The sequence below is a fragment of the Achroia grisella genome, unplaced genomic scaffold (assembly GCF_030625045.1).
Source record: "Achroia grisella isolate CSIRO2021 unplaced genomic scaffold, CSIRO_AGI_Agris_v1 utg900, whole genome shotgun sequence".
Lineage (NCBI taxonomy): Eukaryota > Metazoa > Arthropoda > Insecta > Lepidoptera > Pyralidae > Achroia > Achroia grisella.
Genome location: NW_026713059.1, coordinates 3255750 through 3269186, shown reverse-complemented (window position 1 = coordinate 3269186; position 13437 = coordinate 3255750). Strand labels below are relative to the sequence as shown.

The following is a 13437-nucleotide window of genomic DNA, read 5'->3' as shown; positions in this document are numbered from 1 at the left end:
ATATCCTCAATATATGTATTATACAGTTCACTTGTTTTCTACCAGAAATTAAATTAGCACAAGAGAAACACTATAAAAAAAATATATTTTGCCGATGCCGATGCTAGTATGCTAAAGCCGTAACGCCTAAAAAATTAAAAACAATAGAATCAAAATGGATGGCTGGTTCGTTTCGTTTGACAGATGATATAGAATAAATTGATAGGAAAATACTTATTAATAATTGTTACAATTGATATTTTTTTGTGGAGCAGTTATTTATGTTTGTTATTAAAATATTGGAACAATATTATAATAACTGATGAATGAGTTCTCATGTATTCAATTTTAGCTTATTTGTGTTGTTTGTGGCGAGAAGTTATTCGTATTGAAAATCATTAATTTCTATGAACTCAAAAAGCAAAACTGACGAAGCTTCAAGGTAATAATATCTATATTTTTAAGCAATTTGTGTGTTGTATTTATACCAATTAATATATTGTATTTCGTTAATTCTGTAGGAAATATTTACATGTACCTAGTTATTAACAACTGCGTAATCGCGACGATGTTTAGGTTAGGCATTACTTGCTATTTTCGTTCTTTGTTTTCCTGTAGTCACGTGTAGTTTAATTGCGACATTTTAGGGGGAACGAAGCGTCATCGTCAAAGAGTATTCCAACCCCAAACAATTCGGAAGATCAGCCTGCATCGAGTTTATGTGGTACTACAGGATCGAACAATACCGAGGACATTATGAAGCGAGCCGCTGCTAAGCAGTTAATTGAGAGATATTTCTACCAGTTGCTAGATGGTTGTGGAAATCCCGATTGTGATAATCAATATTGTGCATCAAGTGGGGAGGTTCTGTATATTTATTATCTAATTAATCTTGACAATATGTGTTCTGATAAAACTAAAAACATGAAGTTGTATTATCTTGAAATTTTTATCCAGTCAGATGAAAAATCTCCATAAACTTATTAGAAAATCTGATAGTATATATACTTAGTGCAAAAGAAATCAACTAAGATTGTACTTGTTGCAATAGGTTGATAATGTGGGTGATATCCATGTTACTAATGTACCCTTATCATATTTATACATATACATATATTAGAAAATCATTACATTATTATTATTATTTTTTAGAAAGGTAAACAATTGGTTATCATACTTTTTAGCTTAATTTTATGTTATATCATATCTATAGAATGGTATCACTTTTATGAGATTAAATATGAAATATTACAACCATATCTATATATACCTAATCTCATCACTCATAAAACAAATTAAATGTAAGTGTAACAATGTAGGTGTAAATTCATAATATTATCTTATCATAATATTGCAGTATATATCATCACAAAATTATTTTAATGATAAATTGACATATATTTGATTTTTAGGCAAGGAATTTGACTCCTAATGAAGCAGCAGCGGAGGCCATAAAACTGTTCTACAAAGAGGCACGCTTGTGTGACTCACTACCAAATAAAGTACCTCGCACTGAAGCCAGCACTTGTGACTCTAGTGCCAGGTGAGAAACAATCATTTTTATTACATACACTTTTTCAAATAGTAACTTTTTATTCTACCTCTCATTTGGAATACAGGTTCAGCACAAGAAGAATCACAAAGTAACTTGTTTGTAGTACATTAAAAAAAATATAGTCCAATGTTACTTTCAAGAGTTTTACACACAAAAATGAGTACAAATACCAAATAGCAACAATTTACAAAAAAATAATATATAAATAGCTAATTGAGTAATAAAATAAATCAATCATAGGATCACAGTAGTAAGAAAGACAATAAATAATTCTATGTCACACCAACACTCAAATAGTATAGGCACCACAACAACAATAACTAATTTCACAATGAAAAAGTTAGTTCATATTTATTCTACTTATTTTTTTATATTTCAGATTAAGATCAGATTACTAAGGTATATAATCATCACTGAATATACCCAATAAATTTAAAATAGTACAATAATTAGGTATTTTTATCAAGGAATATTTTTTATTATTATTTTATAATTTAGGTAAGGATTGACAGGAATTTATTGTCAACTAATAACACACATGTACAAAATTACATTATTACATTATTAGTTGCCAACAATGGTTTACTGTCACAGTGCTGATATTCTGTGTAGGCCATAAGTGACAGCTGACAAAATAATAAAATAAATATCCTGCCAAACATATGTACATAATATAAGTGATTTTATACTGGTTAATTAAATGAAATTCCTAAATAAATAAATTGACACTGTCTACAAGTATAATAGATATAAATTCAATTAAAATGTATCCTAATACTATAGAGAAAGACAGTAGCTTTGTTTTTTTTTATTCATTGAATTCATAGAATAATAAACTTACAAGGAATTCAACACATTCACAGTTAAGGGCAACACATTTATATCTTAAAAATGTTATATGTATACTATTATTTTTACACATTATTTAAAGATAGGTATATTTTTTATTATTTTAAACTTTGATTTTGTTTCTGAAAGAAGACAAGGCTTTTGTGTAGATGACAACATGTTATAACTTATCAACTTGTTATGGGGAAAGTAAACTCTGAAACATAGCTTTGCACCTCTGGACAATTTGTGCCAATATCAAACTGCAAAATATTTACCTTCTAAGGGATATAATCAGGCTAGGTTAAAAAGTTCCTTTATTTTTATCATATTTGTTCTCCAAGTAAAGCCAATGATAATCCTATAGTGTTTTAAATTTAATTACACATTTTCTGACTGTAGGTGTCTGTAGGTACCATGTGACATAATTAAAAATGTTTTTGTCCATTAATTACTTTGGTGTTCCATCTATGATATTTATGTTAATGAGCCATGGACTATGATATTTTTTTTAGGTAACTGAAATTGCAAACAGGCTGACAGTTCATGTAATGGTTGGTGGCGAGTGTTCCTTATATTACAAAAACAGTAACAAAGACATTACTTCATCATGTGATGCCCGTGATACTCCATATTCATAGATTATACTATATATTCATAGCAATTTTATCGTCGTTCCGTGCATTATTATTGATATATCTAACATCATCTTCATGAAATGAAACACAACACAAAGCAATGTACTTGGCGACTGAAGGTGGTACAAGGTTAACTTTTAGGCAGGCAGCTAGGCAAATTTTCTTTACAAAGTGCATCTAAGTAATGAATAATTTATTTCTGTAATAATCATGATTAATAATATTGCAGCACAACATGTATGGTATCAAATACAGAAGACAAAGTAGATAACAAAGATTGTAAGATTGGAACTCCTTCATCAAGCACAACATCACAACAAGAGACCCCTACAAATGAGGCAAAACCAGAAACTAGTCATAAAATATCTCAACAAGAGGAATACAAAATATTTAGTCATAATAGTAAGAAAAAATATATTTATTTGCAATGATATTTTGGCTTAACTTATGTAAAATATGATTTATATAGGCATTTATATTACTATCAGTATTTTCTATTTTTGTCGTCCTCGATGTTTTAGTCTACCAATTAGTATAGCGGCTTATTTCCGATGGTCGCAGCTTCGATTCCTCTTACTCGTACGGTTTAAACACTTGTATTCATAAGCATGATTGTTTTATATCGGTCCTGGTATTGTATTAGTTATCTAGTACCCATAACACAAGCAGTGCTTAGCTTGGGTCTAGATGAAGCTGTGTGAGTTATCCACACTTATTATTATTACATTATCGGAATTTCCTATAACTACAACTAATATGGTTAATATAGATTCCACTATATTAAATGTGTATTCATTAATTTGCAGTATTCATTTACTTATAAGTACTTAATAGTTTAATTATTTCCATATAATCCTTTTTATTAACATAATCATCATTAGCAAATATATCTGAATCCATTATACATTTCTATAAAGCAATTAGCTTATGATGTAAGTATTCTACCATCATTATGAAATGACCTAATTTGCAATGATTTTAAAAACAAAATTTAACTTCAAACTGCTCAAAATCACTATCAGTTTCGCTTCACAAGTGCAATCAGCTCTATCCACATGGATGTCCAAAAGAAGTATTCGATTTTGATTGATATGATTGACGATTTACTGTTGAAATTGTTAGATGGTGCACCACTGACTGAGGAGCGTATATGCCAACTTTGTGATGAGTGCCTTGAAACGTCGAAGCCGCAGCCCCTTGTGAGGGCCTTAGGGGAAGCGTTCACACAACCTGTAATACTAGCTAGGTGTTTCCAGAGTAAAATTTCGGAAAATGTTAGTAGTAATGATGATGGCGGGAAAAATACAGGTAATACAAACCATTATATTATTTAATTTTACTTAATTTTAGACAATCACTTCATTTAATGTAAATTATCTTTAAACTAAACATTTATAATATTACAGATTAATAAGCATAGATCCATATAATATCTTCCCGTTTAATGTCATAGTTTACTATTTGATTTAACTTCCTATTTAATTTTTCTAGCACACTAATGGAATTGTTGTCTTCATAAAATAATTCTCTCTAAGGTTCTTTCCAAATATTCTACACATTGGTGTTAAATAGTTGGAAAAATTAGAAGTTATAAAATTTTTAAGCTGTCTTTCTACTTGCTACAAGACAAATGATTATTTTAATTTTAATCTTATATATAAAATTCCCGTGTCACAGTTTTCGTTCCCATACACCTCCGAAACGGCATGAAATTTTGTGAGCGTAGTGAGTAGGTCTGAGAATCGGCCAACATCTATTATTCATCCCCCTAAATGTTAGGGGTAGTCCACCCGTAAATTTTTATTTTTTATTTTAAGGCAAAACAACGTTTGCCGGGACAGCTAGTTATATATATAATATTTGCCTTTTTTGTTCAGATAAAGAATCAAAAGCAATGTGTTCATCTAGTGACCCGGACAAAGATGTAGATAGCGTTGTAGGACCTGGCTTAGATGTCGCATCGTGTCGCAGAGCGTTTCAGTACCTAACTAAAGTAAGTTTCAATAATATACCAAATGTAGTTTTCTGTTAATCAAGTGTTAAGTGTTCTGTGTGTATACAACGGTGAATTTATTTTCAAAGAAAATATTGTTATTAAGATTAACTGATTCCGAAGCTATTGAATTAAATACACGCTACAAAAATACTGTTGAATTTATACCATCGGCTTCTGGCTGAGAAAAGTGTAGATGTTTCATATGAATTCATATGTGAAACACCAAATGTGAGTGTTTGGTGTTTCAGAAGAATTGCAATTGCATAGAGTCTGTTAATTAAAATAACTGTATATTGATTTTAAATGGTTGAAAAAATATATTTCTATAGCTTTCGAGTAAAAAGAAATGTTATCAACAGGTGCCATCAGATTACTACAGTTCAGCTTTGGTGACGGCATTAATAACGCTTGCCGAAAATCTAGAAATAGATCTAAGGATAACAAAGAAGATGAGTATGGAGGATGCGGTCAACTGTTTTGTGATCGCATTCGAAGTTCCCGATCTTGGTTGCAGTGATTACTTGGAGATCGCTCTGCCAGCGCTCTGCCATGCAGCTGAGCATTTGTCAGTCAAAGGTAAGGATTTTTTTTATTAAAATAAATCAAATCAAGTCATAAATCATTTATGTCATGTTTTTTGTCCTTATAGTTTCCCCTATCGTCCAATTCTGTACACAGATTAAGAAGGATTGGCAAGAAACTCGACTAAATTTCTTGACATAAGCAAATAAATAGTTCCTTGAATAAAAAAATATTATAAATAAGTCATCACATCAGACCAGTCCCTACAAAACAACATATAAATAATTCTTAAACCCAGCACATGTGGCTCCAAAAGTATCCACGTGGCTGCATTTCGATCTGATTTCTTTTAAGTTTTATCATTATCGCAATTCGTGTTTCTCAACCGAAATTTATGTACGCAATTGTGTTTACGTACAATGCACTATGCCACGTGATATCGATTTGTAATTAATTTTCTATTTTAGACACACATTCCTGCTACTAATAGAATAATCTTAATTTGTTTTTTATTTATCTTTACCTAGTATAAAACAAAGACGCCACCGCTATCCGTTCGCTTATATCTTTTAAATTACGCAACGGATTTGAGTGCAATTTTCAGCAATAGATAAAGTGTGTATATTTGTATACAATATTAAAATGGATGTATATTTTTCTTAAAATAGCTTTTGAATGCTAAACGACATCAAAAAAAGTAAGTCCTAATTTGGACTGCGTTTTTTGTGTGTTATTTCAGAAGTTTTTTCTCCGTAAACCGAAAAAAATTTGATCAATATCAGATCAATTGGTTTTTTGTGTTCCCTTTTAGATCGGTTTTTTCGGGGCCTAATTACGGGATTATATAACATTTTAATTTTGGCAGCGCAAGCGAGGCTGGCACGAATATGGGCGCAGCACTGTAAGGAGAGCTTACGGCACATATTAGAAACGTTACAACAGTTAATAACGTTGCGTGTTATTTCTACTAATTATACCAACCATTTTACGGTGCAGGATGATGAGAGCGTCACCATGGCAACGAAACTAATGAAAGTAAGTGTTATGATAGTCGTATTTTTTTTTTTGTTAAGTTTAATTTTTCCTTTATTTTGGTGATATATATGTATAATGCTTTTTTGTTATTAGTATTGCTGGAAAAATTTGGACTTGTTATATATATTTTAACATAAATTAAAATATTACCTGTTCAATGCTTACGATCTTTCTAACACTTTATATTCAGAAGGTATTGCCTGTTGCCACTACTATATCCTGGTATATATATGTTGTCATTCAGTAATAAACGATCATTATATTACAACGGATATTTTAATTAATAAATATGTATTGGACTTCAATTTAATTTCGTAATAAAATAATTCACGTATGAATAAAATACGTTTTAAATATTTCTCTTCCATTACTTTTTACAAGCATTTTTTTAATAATAATTTAAATAGCAACTCGTTTTATATATATTTTTAAAACCTTTGGTGAGTCGTATGTACGTATGTTTGTGGCATCGGAGCTCCTAATGGACCGATTATTTGTTTTGTTTGAAAGCTGACGACTTGGACAATTTTTTTTATTAGTTGTTTTTTTATTTTTCAAAAACCACTCATCCTTACAGATATTATACTACGCAAATATGTTAGCGGGAGTTATGGAGTCCAATACGTTGCGCGAAGAGCCCATAGTGATAGCAAACCAATTGGACCCATTAAGTGATGTTATAGAACATTTGTTCCCGCCCATGAAGAGCTCGAAACACTCGCAACCTGATGATCCTTTAGGTAAGAAAATACACACGTTTTCATAATAATTTAAACGTCTTACAAACAATATCATCCTGATTAACTGGTATGAATGTTTTACATGTTGTATTTTATATCCCTCACTGTCATATGATAGAACCGGCTCCTGCACGGTGAATCCAAGGAATGCTAAGATTTCATCTCTATATATGATATTGTTTTAATCTGCTCAACTCTACATTTTTAAAGTATTTATTTTGTTCATATCTTTTTTCTTGATGTATTCTTGTAAATATACTACTTTTCGTTTTCTTGTACATATTTTTCTGTATAATACAATGACAAAAGTGAACGAAGGAACATCATATTAAATATAACAAAAATGTATCATAAATACCACATAATAAGCATATCTTCACTACTGTTATCCTAAATGGGATGGCATTGTCAACTATTGACGCAACTCTTTACATACTGACATTTTAAAAAATATATTTTAATTCAATGTCACAAAAATTGAATTGAATGTTTAACTGTATTGTAATATTTAACTGTACTTATTATTATATTTACTTAATATTTCTGTTTTTAATATTCTAATGAATATGTATTTTTTACAGCTATTGAATTAGGTATAAATGTATTAGATGCTAGAAGACCGTACTTGCCATTTGAGGAATTCTACAACGAACCTCTTAGTGATACTATAGAAATGGAAATAGATTTTGCGAATTATAAATCTGAAATAAATAGTGGTAAGTGGTAATTTAACATTAACATAGAATGTATAATGATATCGGATATATTCTATCTTTGACTCAAAAAATAATCTGTAAGGATGTGACACAGGGATGGAAGTTTAAAACATCGAGGAGTGCTTTTTCGTTGTTACGTACCCACTAATCAAGAACGTCTGCTGTTTTTGAATGATTACAATAGAAAGAATAATGTTGTCGATTATTTGTAATAAATAATACATAGTATGGAATAGAAATAAAAATTTAATCGCATTCAGAAATAGTGCTAGTGGCCCTTTCCAACTAACCCTGTATATTGTTAAACACAGGTAAGAAGTTCACGTTCCTAAAATACCCGTTCATACTGACGACGGCCAGTAAGTCGCTGGGTCTGTACTACGAGAACCGCATCCGTATGCATTCTGAGCGGCGCGTGTCGATGTTCCACGCCGTGGTGGGCGCGGTGCCTCCGATGCCGTTCCTGCGATTGAAGGTCCGCCGCTCGCACATCATCGACGATGCACTCGTTGAGGTCAGTGTTCGAATTTATAGAATTAAGGCGCCAACATACGACTCTGAGCAGCGCGTGTCGATGTTCCACGTTGTGATGGGCGTGGCGCCTTCGAAAGTGCGTGCTCACACATCACCGACGATGCACTTGTTGAGGTGAGGTGAGGTGTACAAATTTACAGAATTAGGGTGCCACCACACCACTATAAGCGGCGCGAGTCCATGTTCCACGTATTAATGGTCGTGGTGTCTTCGAAACTCCGCCGCTTGAACATCATCAACGAAACACTCGTTGAGGTCAGTGTTAAAATCTACAGAATTAGGACGCCACCATATGACAACGGCAGTAAACGTGGTGCCGATAGGGGCATCCTTACACGAATTTCATGATTTTATGACCCCTCCCCCGTTATTGTTAAAGCTAGTCACATGCAAAACTCCAACCCCAATCCCTTTCTGATGTTGTGAACTCACATATTTAGCAATGACCCCATTGGTAGCTAGTCAGGTTGGCCTCTACATGGTTCTCTCTGGAAACCATCGTGATAAGTTCCTGGTGAATTTGTTATGATCCCATGTTTATTCTGTCACTCTTGTATTATAATATTAGATTTTAAAATATGTCAAACTTTATTTCGTTTATAATATTAGTAAGATTATTATCTTCATTGTTACTTATTTTACAGCTAGAAATGGTTGCAATGGAACGTGTGTTGGACCTAAAGAAACAGTTAGTGGTCGAATTCGAAGGCGAACAAGGCGTCGACGAAGGCGGCGTGAGTAAAGAATTCTTCCAACTTATTGTGGAGGAGATATTCAATCCAGACTATGGCATGTTCACGCATCATCAAGATTCCAATAATGTGTGGTAAGAGAATCTACTTTATATAAGTTATATCGCTGCTATTTAAAATCGGGAAATACACATTACTAGCAAACATAAAATACTGTATAGAAACTAAGTAAAAATTATATAAAGGCGGTAACAACCTCCGACATCGTTTATTTTTTGGGATTGAGATTTTCGGTCCAATTCTCATTAATATCAGCTATTTAGTCATGAAAAAGTTAAGTAATTATTAATAAAGATATTAATTAACTAACAGAACGCGCGTTTTTAATAATATGAGCATAAGGTCAGGTACACTTAGCCCTACGTAACTTAATCACCAGGAATTTATGACGCGACCTTCAAATATCTTTAAGATTTAAGACCTACATGGGTGGAATTTCTTTTTTTTTTCAGGTTTAACCCCACATCATTTGAAACGGAGGCTCAGTTTACACTAATAGGCATAGTTCTAGGTCTAGCAATATATAATAATATTATTCTAGCTGTAGATTTTCCTATGGTTGTATATAGGAAACTTATGGGGAAGAAGGGATCCTTTGAGGACTTAGCAGATTGGAATTCAGTAAGTCTAAAATATTTATTATATATTATTGTTATTCAAAAAGCTGTTACAATTGAGATTCGTTAATAACATCGTTATATATATAATAAGGCCTAGGATGTTTGTTATAATTATTATTATATAAATATAACTTGATGATTCTTATTCCGCTATGGGATACGTATATGTATACATTACAATGGTTATATTTGAATGAATCAGTATCTATCACCGGATCTATCACGGAAACTCGGTCTGAAATATATATAAACACACGATTTTTTTAACTATTAGTGTATATGTAGTATGTTTTACAAATGTTGTTGCCATTCCTGAAATAGCCTAAAATCACTGCCCTACTAATGTTTTTAAATGGAGTACAGCTTACTAAGTTGCTTAGTAGTAGAATTAAGCGAGATAATTGGTACCAACATACTAGTGAGTTTAAGCAAAGTCTACTTTGATGAAATATATGAAGACTACAACAAGGTATTGCACTTTCAGACGTTGTACAGAGGTTTAAAAGATATGCTGGATTACACAGGTGATGACTTACAAGAAGTATATTACCAAACATTTAGGATATGCCAACAAGATGTCTTTGGTAATAATATATTCTACGACTTAAAGAAGGATGGTGATAGCATATTTGTAACTCAAGAAAACAAACGGGTGAGTATCTTTTTCTGTGGGAAACGGTTTAATGTTATATTTTTATATTGTTATTTAAAAGCTAAAGCTAAAGCATCTCATTTGAACTTGTGTACTTTTGTGTGTATGAATAGTAAATTTCTTGTTAATATAAAAATTCTGTGATGTCACTAACGTCTAGGTACAATTTGTTAACGGCAAGATGTAGTAATGTCCTCTGCTACAATTTAGTTCCATTATTTACAAATATATGAGAATACATTTTATTTTTTTAGGAATTCATAGATTTATATGCAGACTTCCTACTAAATAAGTCGGTGGAGACACAGTTTAAAGCGTTCCGGCGCGGTTTTGTTATGGTCACCGACGAGAGTCCTCTGTCGGCGCTCTTCAGGCCGGAAGAAGTTGAGACTCTTGTTTGTGGCAGTAAGGTCAGTAAAATTGTCTTTTTTTAATTAGCATCAAGTATAGCAAATTTTTCAATGAATGTCTCTCTGAAAATTTATTTTGGAACCCATCTCTGGGTTCTAATTTAACATGACGTAAAAATAAATGTGACTAACCTTTGCAATAACCGTATAGTTTCGTCAAGAATTGAAGATTTCCATTTGTAACTAATATTTTTTTTAGCTTTGTCTCTACATTTATCATCATCATCATCACATCATGGGTATGTGGTCTCCCGTCTTTTACCATGACCACGCCTCACGATATCGAGGTATGGTCATGGTTATGGACGTGTGTTCACTCTCAGCACTCCAAGTTTCAAGAAGCGAAGATTATTATTTGGAACCTAACCTTTTTTAAACTTGTCTCTAGATCTATTATCATCATCATCACATGGTGGGAAAGTGGTCTCCCGTCTTTTACCATGTCCCAAGCCACACAATAACGTGGTTTGTATCATGGTTATGGACGTGAGTCCTCTCACAGCACTCCAGACTTGAAGAAGTGAAGATTTATATTCGTGACTAACAGCCGTTTTTAGTTTTAACTCTGCATCTATTATCATTATCATCACATCATGGGAATGTGGTCTCCCGTCTTGTACCATGACTACGCCTCACGATATCGTGGTTTAGTCATGGTTGTGGACGTGAGCCCGCTCTCGGCACTCAAGACTTCAAGAAGCGAAGATTATTTTTTGGAACCTAATCTTTTTAGCCTATGCTCTAGAATTCTAGATCTATCATCATCATTATCACATGGTGGGAAAGTGGTCTCCCGTCTTTTACCATGTCCCAAGCCACAAATAACGTGGTTTGTGTCATGGTTATGGGCGTGAGTCCTCTCACAGCGCTCCAGACTTCAAGAAGTGAAGATTTATATTAGTGATTAACAGCCGTTTTTAGCTTTGGCTTTACATCTATCATCATTATCATCACATCATGGGAATGTGGTCTCCCGTCTTGTACCATGACTACGCCTCACAATATCGTGGTTTAGTCATGGTTATGGACGTGAATCCTCGCACAGCACTCCAGATTTCAAGAAGTGAAGATTCCTATTTGTGAATAACAACCGTATTTAGTTTTGTGTCTAGATCTATCATCATCACATCGTGGGAAAGTGGTCTCCCGTCTTTTACCATCTCCCAAGCCACATAACGTGGTTTGTGTCATGGTTATGGACGTGAGTCCTCGCACAGCATTCCAGACTTCCAAGAAGTGAAGATCCTTGTATGTAGTACACAGTTGATGTTTCTGTATTTAATATCTATACGATAACCTAACAATAGTCATTCCATAGTAAGTTAAAATTATTATTGTCCATATATATATATATCCTTACTATAATTACATTGCAGTGTGTACATTTTTTTTGATAACTAATTTCAAAGGTTAGAACTCGTAACCAATCATTATCACATTACAAGAAATGGTCTCCCGTCTTTTACCATGACTACGCCTCACGGTAACGTGGCTTGGTCATGGTTATAGACGTGGGTCCTCTCTCAGCATTCAAGACTGCAAGAAGTGAAGATGCTGGATTGTTATCAACAGCCTTTTTTTAACTTTTACTCTCTACAACTGTCATCACTATCACATCATAGCAATGTGATCGCACGTGTTTTACTATGACCATGCCTCACGATAATAACGTGGACGTGATTCCTCTGTCCGCAATGTTCTAACTAAAAGAACAGAAACTTGTTCTTCTATAATTATAGTTATTGGTGAATAACTTAATTTATATTATTCCACAGAACTTCGACTTCAAAGAGCTGGAGAAGTCTACGGAGTACGATGGCGGGTATACAGCGGACTCGCGCGTAATCAAACAGTTTTGGAATATTGTCCATGGTCTCCCGCGTGAACACAAGCGCAAGCTGCTCGAATTCACGACCGGTTCAGACCGAGTGCCCGTCGGCGGGCTCAGTTATCTCAAGCTGGTAATCGCCCGCAATGGTCCCGATTGCGACCGCCTTCCCACCGCTCATACCTGCTTTAATGTACTACTGCTGCCGGAGTATGACTCCGAGGAGAAGCTACAGGACAGACTCATGAAGGCGATCAGCTATTCTAAGGGCTTCGGCATGCTCTAAACACTACAGCGGTACCCCCGCAATTGTATAAAGCCATGACATCCACGGTGTCTTTGTAACATTAATAAAAGTTTGTTCTATTTATACTATCAGCTTTTCTTTTCATAGACTACCCCAAATTTCGTTTAATTTTTTCTTATTTATCCACATTATATAGACAGGATATGTAGCAAGATTATAACATTTACGAGCCCCCGAGACGCTGTTACAAACGTCCTGGTCACAAGTGCCGTGACCAGGATGTTTGCTAAATTTATAATGTATACTCGTAAACAATGGTGAAAAAAGGTTAAAAATACCAAAAATAATCAAGTTCCACACCGATTTAAATACATAGGTCCGCATG

The 13437-nt window shown here is 33.4% G+C and overlaps 1 protein-coding gene across 1 annotated transcript; it reads left to right on the top strand.

The window, feature by feature from the left end:
• Nucleotides 1-154: 154 nt before the first annotated feature.
• LOC131853421 (ubiquitin-protein ligase E3A) lies at nucleotides 155-13178 on the top strand. The gene is made up of 16 exons (XM_059204303.1): nucleotides 155-421; nucleotides 627-843; nucleotides 1392-1522; nucleotides 3230-3402; nucleotides 4123-4308; nucleotides 4878-4993; nucleotides 5356-5572; nucleotides 6384-6553; nucleotides 7131-7293; nucleotides 7875-8009; nucleotides 8321-8523; nucleotides 9188-9369; nucleotides 9748-9916; nucleotides 10400-10567; nucleotides 10822-10977; nucleotides 12753-13178. Exons 1-16 carry the CDS (start codon nucleotides 387-389, stop codon nucleotides 13089-13091), a joined length of 2760 nt encoding a protein of 919 aa, XP_059060286.1. The 5' UTR covers nucleotides 155-386; the 3' UTR covers nucleotides 13092-13178.
• The last annotated feature ends 259 nt before the right edge of the window (nucleotides 13179-13437 follow it).